Source organism: Bidens hawaiensis, unplaced genomic scaffold (assembly GCF_021521415.1).
Source record: "Bidens hawaiensis isolate Kalapana, Puna unplaced genomic scaffold, B.hawaiensis_p1.1 tig00000055_1, whole genome shotgun sequence".
In the NCBI taxonomy this organism is placed as follows: Eukaryota; Viridiplantae; Streptophyta; class Magnoliopsida; order Asterales; family Asteraceae; genus Bidens; species Bidens hawaiensis.
Genome location: NW_027491016.1, coordinates 1,567,257 through 1,579,774, shown reverse-complemented (window position 1 = coordinate 1,579,774; position 12,518 = coordinate 1,567,257). Strand labels below are relative to the sequence as shown.

At 37.1% G+C, this 12,518-nt stretch overlaps 1 protein-coding gene across 1 annotated transcript; it reads left to right on the top strand.

Annotated features, from left to right (window-relative positions):
• Positions 1 to 8,655: 8,655 nt before the first annotated feature.
• On the top strand, positions 8,656 to 11,322 carry LOC143632719 (protein CNGC15b-like). Its single transcript, XM_077101173.1, has 7 exons — positions 8,656 to 8,801; positions 8,882 to 9,332; positions 9,416 to 9,622; positions 9,688 to 9,980; positions 10,085 to 10,196; positions 10,291 to 10,527; positions 10,619 to 11,322. Exons 1-7 carry the CDS (start codon positions 8,773 to 8,775, stop codon positions 11,282 to 11,284), a joined length of 1,995 nt encoding a protein of 664 aa, XP_076957288.1. The 5' UTR covers positions 8,656 to 8,772; the 3' UTR covers positions 11,285 to 11,322.
• The last annotated feature ends 1,196 nt before the right edge of the window (positions 11,323 to 12,518 follow it).

Here is a 12,518-nt window from a genome sequence, read left to right as displayed (position 1 = left end):
CTTAACTTGTTACTCTCTACACGTACAATGTGTGATGTGCTAGTAATAAATCCATACATTTATAATAACAACTATTATTATTATTATTATAGATTTTACGTATAACATAATATATATTATTTAGTTGCTTTATCATATTTAATTTATATGTTATAATGATAAATATAATCAATGTATGTTATATATTAAATAACAATTATATAAAACATATATAACAACGTTGTTTAGGCTCACTAGTTCAAGGATAGTTTATTAAACGAGCAATTTTTAGGCTTCGGTTTGGGCTCAAGCTCGTAAAACCTTGATTGGATTGAGCTTTTAGCGAGCCGGACAAACCGACTATGGCTGCTTGTCCAAGCGTTCAACTTGCTGAGACATTCTTCACCATTACTTGCGAGTCTATAACTCTGAACGAATTGAAAGTTATGTTTGTTTTAAGTTAGACCTAGTTCTAGCACACTTGTCTCTACAAAATTAATACAAATATATAACTCTTTCAAGTTTCAACTCTTGAACGTTAGGTATAATTTCAGGTTATTCTGTACTTTGTTTCCCAAAATAATAATAATAATAATAATAATAATAATAATAATAATAAATCTCAATATTGGTTAGTGAACATACTGAGTTTGGCATGGGTTAACCTTCCATGCAAACAATCTGCATTATTGTAGAGACAGTATTTGTGACCTCAATGATGTCGATCGATCGTAAGCATGCATGCCTTTGTTATCTTTGACTTGAAGCCAAAGAGTAGCATGGCGTTATCATAGTATTGCTGGCTACTAACTTACCAAACATATATTAATATTATGCCATGCATGTGTTGGACTTAATTGGATCGAGCAACACGAACAACACCGATATTTTGTGAGAACTCCTCACGACTCTTTCAATATTATTAAGAACGAAAATCACACAAAATACAATAAATTTAAACCATCTATTTATACTAAAACTTTAACTTGCTCACCAAGAAATCTAATTAGACTCAAACTAGGAAACCAAATAAATAAATAAAAATAACCAATCTTATTCCTAATTAATAAAACTAAACCGACTCAAACTAAAATTCTTTAAACTTTAAACCGTTATCAAGATTAATCCTTCATTCACCCCCTTAATCTTGATATGGACTTGTTACTCTTCAAAATAGTGTTGGATCTAAATCTTCACGAACCAAATTAGTAGCTTCTTCTTTCGGTTTTGGTCCGGGACACTCATATGCAAAATGACCATATTCAAGACAATTATAGCATCTGATATGAGCTTTACCTCGACCCATACCTTTCTCCTTTTGATTTTCATTGGGTTGGAACCGACCACCTCTTTCTCGTCTAATGCCACGTCCTCTACCTCGGCCACGTCCATGGTCGCTTTTCCCTCGTCCACAACATTCACAAACATCCTTTTCTTTCTTCGAACTTTCCTGTCCTTCAGTTTTAGTAAGCAACAACTTACTTTGTCCGCTATCACCCGTCTCATCTTGCTCCCTGATTCATTCTTCATAGGCCTTCAACCTACCTATTGCTTCTTCGAATGGCATGGTGTCCAGATCTGAATATTGCTCAATAGAAGCAACAATCTGAAGATACTTCTTTGGCACCGAATCTAACAGCTTTCGCACTAACACTTCATCTTCAAGAGTTGAACCAAGACTAGTATATCTTGAAACAAATCCGCTTAACTTTCCAGCAAACTCTTCAATCGTATTTGTCTCCTGCATTCGTAGTTGCTCAAATTCTCTTCTTAAACTCGCTAAACGTGCCCTTTGGACCCTGTCGGCACCAAGAAACCTTACACGTAAAGCTTCCCATATGTCTTTCGCACTTCGGTTCCTAGCAACTTGAAGGAGTATATCCTCTGGTAAAGCTTGATAGATAATCGCCCTTGCAATCTTGTTCTTCTTTTCATCTATGGCTCCATCGGTTACTGGCTTAATTTTCTCCCACACCCCTTGTGCATCTAAAACTGACTCCATTAGAATTGTCCAAGTGTTGTAGTTCGTTGTTGTCAACCTTGGTACTTGAAACGAGGCGGTGTTGTTTTCTTGAACCGGGCCATTCCCTGCATTGTTTATGTGACATTCGTCAATTTCGGGTTTTGTTTGTATTCGTTTTTGTAATTGTTTATTAAGTAAACCGACCCGATTTGTAAACCGAAGCTTATGTTATAATCAAAATGATGGATTTATGTTACAATATTGTTTCACACTTGTTTGTTGGGTCTTGAAAACATCCTACCTTTATTTTTATTTTTATTTATTTATTTTATTATTATTATTTTTTTTTTGTGTTTTTGTCTTGATCCATTTTGCATGAAAACTCTTGTGTCTCACACCCATATTTGACCACCAACATTACCCTATATATACACCACCTTTCCTCTTCATTTTCCCTTGCTACAACTCAAAAAAAAAAAAAAAAACTCTCTCAAACATCAAAGATTCAAGGTTATCTTCTTAAGTGTTCTTGAAGGATTTTGGTCTTTCATTTTAATTAGTTTATGTAGCCTTATTAATACTTGTTTATGGTTGTGCAACATATATATAATATACACCCCTTGTTTACCTTTGGTAGTTACTTCTCCGATTCCGGTCGGTGAGGTTTCGGACCCCATAAGGCAAGGCTTCATGGAGGACTTCGTGTCCTTGATATATATACATCTATATAACTTGTTCATACATATTAATCTTGCTTATTTTAGTTTGTTGGTCATGTTTACAAGTTCCATGGTTATAGGTTTTTAAGAGTCTATGCTTCGGTTTAACCATAAATAGCTCTAAACCGTAAACCGAACTTTGTTACTAGTTTAGTTTGTTTAAACATACTTAGTGTTAGATCTAAGTTTCTAAAATCACTTTTACAAATTCTATGGTTATGGGTTTGTAGAATCTTACCTCGGTCTTAACCCGAAACACGATCCGAACCGAAAACCGAACTTTTGTTTAAAGACTTTATTGTTAACTTTTGGTATTTTTTTTATTTGTACATTATTATACAAGTTATTTAGTGTTTGGACATGTGGAAACCATCTATGAACTTGTTGTAAGATGGAAACCGAACCAAACCGATTCTTGCTCGCTTAAGACACACAAGTGTGTTTCTTTAGCCATCAAGACTTGTATATTTCTTTAAAAATAGTTACAAATTGATTTTTAAATATTTTCTTAAGTACCTGGAAATGTTGGATCCAACTTGACCTCATAACAAAGTTTGGACCGACAAAACCGAACACTCGCTTAACGTGCGTTGTTAGTTCTAAAACAATGGAACTACATACTTGGTTAAGTCTTATTAAATTTTATTGAGTTATCTCATAACATTCAATATTTTGGAAAGTTGACTTTGGGTTTGACCAATTATCAAGACCCGAACCGACAACCCGAACACTCGATAAAAAAAACCCGTTTTAGTATCTTTATTCCAAAGGGATTTGCATTCTTGCATTTTACCCACCTTATTACTTAACATAGGTTGAGTAAATATTAAGGTTAGATACTTTAACCCGGTTTCGAGCAAACTTACATTTTTAAAGGGTTATTATTATAAATTCTTAAATAGTCACATTTTAAACCTTGAACTTTAATTATTTACATTTCTCAACATTTATTTTGTTTAAAGACCTTCAAGACAACCTTTCTAAATTCAAGACTTCTTTTCTTTTTAGGCATTGTGCGTTAAACTCGTCGTTCCGACAAATCTCCAAATTATCATCTTTTAAGTTTACTACTTGAAGGTGAGTACTTCATACCCCATTTTCCATCTTTTATTTTGGGGGTGACATTTAATACTTATTCAACAAAATGCTTTATATTTGAGTCTTAAACCACAAACGTAGTTGTATACTTTACCTAAATAATTGCTCGATTTGGTGTTCTATGCTTATATGCCTATGTGTTTATCGCTTTTGGTTGGGGGGACTATAAAATCCTAGACTATTTGGCATCCCCTTATAGCAAGGTGTCGTTAACGTAATGTAATTAACGATAACTATAAAATCCTAGACTATTTGGCATCCCCTTATAGCTAGGTGTCGCTAATGTGTTTAGCGATATCTATTTATCCAAATTACCACTTTTATTTATCGTTTCGTATGCAAGTTTTGTGGCTATCTTTATTATATACTAATATGATTAAACTTATGAATTGCTCACCGACCTTTGTGTTGACAAACTTTATTTTATGAAATGTTGCTGGTTTGCATCTTGTTTGATTTATGATTGTGAAGAAAACGACATCAAAGACCTTAGGATATTAGTAAAAATGAACAATATCAATTTGCCATATTTTGTGATATCTTGTTTATGGTTATTTTATGGATAATTGTTATGTGACATTTTCGATGTTGTGAAATGAAATGAGTTTATTAAATACTGTCACTTTAATTAGTGTCATGTGCTTATGGACAATCGTTACACCTCGGCATGTTCCGCCGCCTTTGGTCGGGGTGTGACAGATTGGTATCAGAGCCATGACAATAGGATAGGTGGTTAGACGTAACGACCTAGTATTGTTATGCTTAGGGTCCTATACGTGTGCTCATACGTGTTTACTCTATTTTGATTGTTCATATCGTATATTCTTTATAAACTTGTTTAAAATTCACCAATATCTCAAATGTTCACATACACACACTTTCATAGTATTTCCAAGGTATCCTTACCTTAAAACGCAAAAAGTAGATTTTCATTGTGTTTTATGGATTACAAGATTAACTTGGATCCCGTTGTTTATAATCCCTTAAAGGTTGCATTTATATCGGGTTCGTAGCCCTCATAGGAAGCGAGACATTATAAAACGACCATTTGACAAAAAGATTCCAAGAATCGAAGGTGATTTACTTACCTGGAATGGTGGGATTATAGTGCTCGTTTTCTAGGCCACAAACCATGTTATACATGTCAATACTTTAAGTAGTCGAATGCGAGCGTTCCGGTCGCCATCCTAATTTTTCGGTGTAAAAACAATAGAACTACGGTGATTCGTGGACTGGTGCTTTGACATGACGTTGTATCCCGATTTATGGTGTTATTATCGTTATTTGAATCGAAAACATGAAAAAAAAATTGCGGTGATTCGTGCACATGTTTAGACTCCAACGTTGTGTTTTATAAATTTTTTATTCTTTTGAGTTGGAATATCAAATCATGGTGATTCATGTACGATTTTCCGACTCTATAAACCTCAAAATCTCAAATTTTTAAGCTTTAACCCATCAAAATCTCAAAATCATTTACGATTGTTTCCAGTTTGTTGTTTATATACAAAGATTTATATTTTATCTAACACTAACATATACTCCTCACTAACTCTAGGATTCACAATCAAAAAGAAAATTTAACTTCACCTTATTCTTATTTTATACACTCTCATATCCATTTCTTTTTTTACCTAAAACTTATACCATTTCTTTATAATCTTTTAGCATGCCTCCACTAAGACCGTGCAAGAGCACCAACCGACGTATGGCTGCTTTTAACATCAAGCAAATGGCCGCTGTGATTCCCGAACTTGTAACTCAAATCCAAGCTACCCAACCTCTTCCATCCGTTGTTGCACCCGTTGAACCCAAACCCGTATCCTACCCATATAAGCAATTTACTAGTGCCAACCCAACCGAATTCTGGGGTACGAACTGTGCGACTACCTTGTTGCAATGGTTCGAGTCTATGGAGAATGTGTTTAGATATAGCGAGTGCCCCGAAGCGAAAAAGACAAATTTCGCTTCAAGCATGTTTAGAAAAACCGCTCTAACATGGTGGGGTAGTGTCATGCATCTCCAAGGGTCGGAAACGGCTATGGCTCTTCCATGGTCCGACCTCAAGGGACTCATGATGAAGAAGTTTTGTCCCAAACACGAACTTCAAAAGCTTGAGGAGGAATTTTGGAACCTCAAGCAAAATAGTGGTGATAACGCCGCTTACTCACTCCGTTTCCACGAGTTGAGCATTCTCGTCCCTCATTTGGTTACCCCGGCTGAGCGTGAGCTTGACAAATACATTGGGGGTTTACCTATGCAAATCCGGGACTCAGTCATGAGTAGCAAACCCGTGAATCTTGAGGATGCCATTACTCTAGCCGGTGCGCTATCGGAGAATCATGTGAAAGCGGGTACCCTAACCCTTAAGAAACCAAACGAAAAAGCCAAACCCGAGCCCGCACCACAAGCCATTAACTACTCCAACTCTTCCCGTCACAACAATAACAACAACAAGAAGAAACCCAAAACCAACTACCGAAACTATGCCGTTACCCAACCCCAACCTCAACAACAAACCCAAATTCCACCCCAAACCCGAAAACCCTATACCGGTACCGCCCCACTATCCAACATTTGCCAACTCCATCACCCACCAAACATGCCTTATCGCCATTGTACCATTTGTAACCGACTTGGTCATCTTAACACCACATGCCGATCCGCACAACGAACCCAACCTAACCAACCAAGAACTTTTCCCCAAAATACTCAACACCGATATGCACCTTACCCACCAAACCAACCTCAACAACCCCGATCTTGCTACAATTGCGGTGACCCTAACCATTTCCGCAACAATTGTCCTCGCCTCATCCTTACTAACCAAACCATGACCGCACCTTACTACCAAACTCAAGCTTACCAAGTTCAAACCTACCAACCTCAACTTTCCCAACACAATGCACCACTCATCCAACCCATCCAAGCCATACAAGCACCACCTCCTCCACCACCGCAAGCACCTCAAGTCAACCAAGGCAATCAAGGACGAGCTTTCATGATGAATGTTAATCAAGCTCAAGCGGCAAACGATGTTGTGAACGGTATGTTTTTAGTGAACCAACATTTGGCTTCCATTTTATTTGATACGGGTGCCGATAGAAGTTTCATTTCTTTGAAATTTGAGTCAAAAATTGCCGTGTCTCGAACCAAGCTTTCCCGGTCGTTTTCTGTTGAAGTCGCCAATGGGAACTCCATCACCATAAATTCCGTCGACTGCGATTGTACTCTCGTTCTTGCTAACCATAAATTCTCCATCGATCTCATCCCGATGCAAATGGGACGTTTCGATGTCATAGTAGGCATGGATTGGTTGTCTTTGCACCGTACCGAAGTTGTTTGCTTCGATAAATTCATTCGCATTTATCGAAGCAAAGATCAGTCTTTCTCAAGAGGGCAAAGAGATGGTGGTCGTGATGGAGTGAACGGTTTCGACAGCACGAATAAGGTTTATGTTGGGAACCTTGCATGGAGTGTGGACAATTTGGCTCTTGAAACATTGTTTCAAGATCAAGGGAATGTTATGGAAGCTAGGGTGGTTTATGACCGGGATAGTGGTCGGTCAAAGGGTTTTGGTTTCGTGACGTATGGTTCGATGGAGGAGGTTAATAAAGCGATTGATTCATTGGATGGACTTGTAAGTATATATATGTTAAGTTTCATGTTTGTTTGTTTGTTTGATGTGTTTGGTTTGTTGAATGTTGTTGTGATATGTTGTGCAGAATGTTGATAGTAGAAGTATCAGAGTTAGCCTTGCTGAAGCTAGACAGAGGCCTCAGTTTTAACATAACTAGCGTGTTGTGGTTAACTTTGTTTAACTAATATTTAAATAAAAATAAATAAATAAATAAATGTGTGTATTTGAATATGATTGGTGAGTTTAAAGTGAACCCCACCCACCAGAAGGTGATAACGACGCTACAAAAATGGCGGTGGAGGGCATTTTAGTGTTGGGCGCCATTTGATGCTGACTAGGCATGTAACGCCTTTTCTATTGCTCCACAACAAAGAGCCTTAGGACAAAGCGTGTATGCCGTTTGCCACATGGTCCAACCAGTTTAGACGTTTCAGTCTATTACTCATATATCGGGGTGCCAATTTCCAACACGACATAAAAATTATCAGGTTTTGGGTTGTCATATCTAGTTGTTTAATTAACCTTGTTGTGTTCGTACTAACTTGTTTAACATGTTCAATTGAAAAGGACGACCACTAACCTCTTTAGTTAAATAGGTTGATCGGTCAACCTGCTTATGATCCATTTAACTCAATTATTAGTTTATTACAACCTACCAGCCTAATTGATACGTTTAGTCGTTTACAACTTGATTAATGCCAACCAACACTTCTTACTACTTTGACATGTTTAGATAAATAGCTCAAAGGGGTCGTGTTTGGGTTACACGATTATAAGCGTGTTTAAGGTAGGGTCACTGTTTTTCTACATAAACGGGTCGTATTCAGGTTGAACAATTCAGCCCGCCAACCAAACAAGATTGACACCCCACTTGATGCCCGTAAGCGGTAACCAAGTTATGCTCTTTTCAATTTTGGCCCGTTCGGCTTTTGCAGCCCGTGTGTTGCTGTCCCACTTATTTAAGTATGAGTCGAGTCTATGTGTAATGAACTTGTTTAAGACAACGAACAGAATTCAAAGAAATATGCTTTTGTTTGTATTTTGCCATCTATGATGAGTTTTGTTTCCAGTTTTCAATAATCCTTAATATAAAACTATTAAACATAAAACTATAAAATTCAAAAGTAATAAAAGACAAGACCAAGGATCTTCTGTTGAGGTTGGCATCCTTCAAAATGATCACCAATATACCCTTTCTTAGTATATAAATATATGTTCATCGTCTTTCGAAATTCTTATTTAGTTTCCAGCATTTTTGTAATCATGAATTTATTCAAGCAAAAATAAAGCCAGCTGCCATTTTCATCAAATCAAAGATCAAATCCATAATCTGCATCAAGCAGTCATTTCAGTAGCCTGAGGCCCCGAGCAAAATGGACACAGATTCACCGAAAGTTTCCAGGTTTGCGAAAACTTAAAATGTAACACATATGATCACACAAACTTTGTTTCTTAATCATTGATTCTTATTTAACTTCTCAGATTTGAGATCGAACAATCTCCTTCAGTTAGGAACCGGCGTGCATTAAGTCAAAGCTTAACCCGAGTGTTCTCCGAGGACTACAAGAAGATCAAAGGGAGCATATTTGATCCCCGAGGCGAGCGTGTGAAGAAATGGAAGAGGTATTTCTTGTTGGCTTCACTTATTTCCATTGCCATTGACCCTCTTTTCTATTACTTGCCCGAAGTAGACGAGGACGAGATGTGCATGGATGAAGATACTTCCTTGAAGATAATTCTTACCGTCATTCGGTCCATAGTCGACATGTTCTACGCGTATCATATCTATGTTCGGTTCAGGACCGCGTATGATGCACCTTCGACCCGTTTGTTTGGAAGAGGAGAGCTCGTTTTGGACCCGTTTAAGATCTCTCAGAGGTATCTCAAGAGAGACTTTACACTTGATTTGCTTGCAGCTCTTCCTATTCCACAGGTAAGAGTTTTTATATTATTCTGATAATGATTTTTGTACATGTTTATGGATCTATCGAGTTGGATGATATATTAATATTTCAGGTAATGACATGGCTCCCGTTTTTCGACAATTCAGAAATGATGAGCACGAAGATCAGCGTACTATACTTCATCATGATCCAGTTCTTCCTGAGGCTTTATCTTGTATTTAAACTTACATCTCATCTAACACAAGAAACCGGTGTGGTGGCTGAATCAACATTAGCAGGAGCTGTTTATAACATACTCCTCTTTCTGTTAGCAGCCCATGTATGTTCGTCTTCTTCGCGTGTTTTAATCTCTTGTCCCAACCGTTGATCTTTGTGATTTTGAAGGTTTTTGGAGCCTGCTTTTACCTTCTAGCAATTGTGAGGCAAGGAATGTGTTGGAAAGAAGTATGCAATCTTGAAGAACCGGGCTGCGGTGAGAGATATTTCAACTGTCGGTTCCTTCATGAAACGGGCCGGGCCTCATGGTATCAATCAAGCAATATCACCAGCATGTGTGGACGCGGAACAGATTTTTTTGAATACGGGTTGATTTCTGATGCGGTAGACTTTGGAGTTGCATCATTGGAGTTCTTCACAAAATATTCTTATTGTCTTTGGTGGGGACTCAGAGCTTTAAGGTAATAAGTAATAAGTAATAACTAACAAACAATGTTTTTATCTTTGGTGACAAACCATAATCTTAAGATTAAAGTTGTTAAATGTTAAACATGACTGTTTTCAGCTCGAGAGCGGAGGAGGTTCAAGCGAGTACATTTTTTGCCGAAACACATTTTTGCATAATCATTTCGCTTACCGGATTGTTGCTTCTTGCCATGATTATTGGCACCATGGAGGTAAATTTTTACTGTTAAGTTTTTACATTGTTATAAACCAAGCGCATTATTTAGTATGCGTATTGATCAGTCGATTTAACATGAAAATAAACAGACATACATTGAATCAAGAACCGAGAGGCTAGAAGAGTATAGAATCCAACAAATGGATACAGAAGAATATATGAACCATAGGCAACTGCCACACGAAATGAAGGAACGCGTGCGCAAACACAACCTTTTCAAATGGATTAAGTATAGGAATGTTGAAGAAGAAGCTATTATGGAGTCCCTTCCGATGGATGTTAGAAGAGATATTAAACATCACATATGCATCGAACTAGTTAGACGAGTAAGTCCACCGATACCTTCACAATAAGTCACATATTACTTGAATATCAAGTGGCACTTTACATATAAATATATAATACAAAACTTAACAGGTTCCATTGTTTGACCAAATGGATGAGCGCACGGTGGACGCAATATGTGACCGGTTAAAACCTGTTATCTGCTCATCCCAAACATGCTTACTTCGCGAAGGAGATCCAACCAATGACATGTTTTTCATCATGCATGGTCAGCTAGATTCCTACACTACAGACGGAGGTCGAACGGGCTTCTGGAACCAGTGCCAGATTGGGCCCGGGGACTTCTGTGGGGAGGAACTGCTGACGTGGGCCCTAGACCCACGTTCAACAGCCATCCTCCCCTTGTCCACGCGGACAGTCACATCAGTTGGTGATGTGGAAGCATTTGCTCTTTCTTCAGAGGACTTGAAATTTGTTGCGACACAGTTTCGCAAGCTGCATAATAAGAAACTGAGGCATACGTTTAGGGTCCACTCGCACCAGTGGAGGACGTGGGCTGCTTGTTATATACAAGCTGCGTGGAAACGGTATAGAAGACGGAAGTTGGTTAATATGCTCAAGGCTAAAGAGAATTATAACAAAGTGAATGTTAATGAGCAAAGCAGGAATAAAGCAAGGATTAGGGAGACCGGATTGTCTTTGCATACAAAGACGGCTAAAAGAAGTGAGATATTTGAATCTGATGATATTATTCGTACCCCGGTCCCAAAGCCAAGAGATCCTGACTATTTTGATTGATGGTTTGTGGATCGGGTCGTGTTTTTGGTAATAATAATGCATGTGACTCGCGCTTGTTTTTGTTAGAATGGTCATATAAGTGTAACAACATTCTTGTAATACAATGTTACTGAAGCAAAGCTCAGATTCATATGATTTCTTGGTCTGCATCTATAATTATATAATTCTATAGATATCTTCTGTTGCCAAGTTAGTTCACATGTCGCATTCCCTTTTGATCATTAATGGCGTAGAGTGGAAACAAGGAGTTGTCTCGAGAGGAAATTGACATCTTATCGAATTCTAAAACCGTTACATCAAGCCCTATTTTTATATGCGACGGTTAAATATGGCAGGCCGAGTTAAGTTTAGAAAACCGAAAGACACTGACCAAGTGACTTGTTAATAAATAATAATAATGGGGTTAGGCGTGATGGGTGCATGGACCACTATAACATAACATTCTAAGATAAACCAATTTTATTTTATAGCATTGAAACAAAAGCAAATTCTTAATGAGGTAATGATTGCTCCCATAGATAAAGATGCTTCCATGTCTTACATTGGAATGACATGTTCACACTCATCTAATAAAAACCTTAACTTGTTACTCTCTACACGTACAATGTGTGATGTGCTAGTAATAAATCCATACATTTATAATAACAACTATTATTATTATTATTATAGATTTTACGTATAACATAATATATATTATTTAGTTGCTTTATCATATTTAATTTATATGTTATAATGATAAATATAATCAATGTATGTTATATATTAAATAACAATTATATAAAACATATATAACAACGTTGTTTAGGCTCACTAGTTCAAGGATAGTTTATTAAACGAGCAATTTTTAGGCTTCGGTTTGGGCTCAAGCTCGTAAAACCTTGATTGGATTGAGCTTTTAGCGAGCCGGACAAACCGACTATGGCTGCTTGTCCAAGCGTTCAACTTGCTGAGACATTCTTCACCATTACTTGCGAGTCTATAACTCTGAACGAATTGAAAGTTATGTTTGTTTTAAGTTAGACCTAGTTCTAGCACACTTGTCTCTACAAAATTAATACAAATATATAACTCTTTCAAGTTTCAACTCTTGAACGTTAGGTATAATTTCAGGTTATTCTGTACTTTGTTTCCCAAAATAATAATAATAATAATAATAATAATAATAATAATAATAATAATAAATCTCAATATTGGTTAGTGAACATACTGAGTTTGGCATGGGTTAACCTTCCAT

What these genes read in the sequence shown, in the direction of transcription:
- LOC143632719 (XM_077101173.1), top strand. Translation starts at nt 8,773, where the DNA reads ATGGACACAGATTCACCGAAAGTTTCCAG. An exon ending in CAGCTCTTCCTATTCCACAG is followed by an intron (nt 9,333 to 9,415) that starts GTAAGAGTTTTT and finishes TTAATATTTCAG; the next exon opens with GTAATGACATGGCTCCCGTT. An exon ending in TGGGGACTCAGAGCTTTAAG is followed by an intron (nt 9,981 to 10,084) that starts GTAATAAGTAAT and finishes GACTGTTTTCAG; the next exon opens with CTCGAGAGCGGAGGAGGTTC.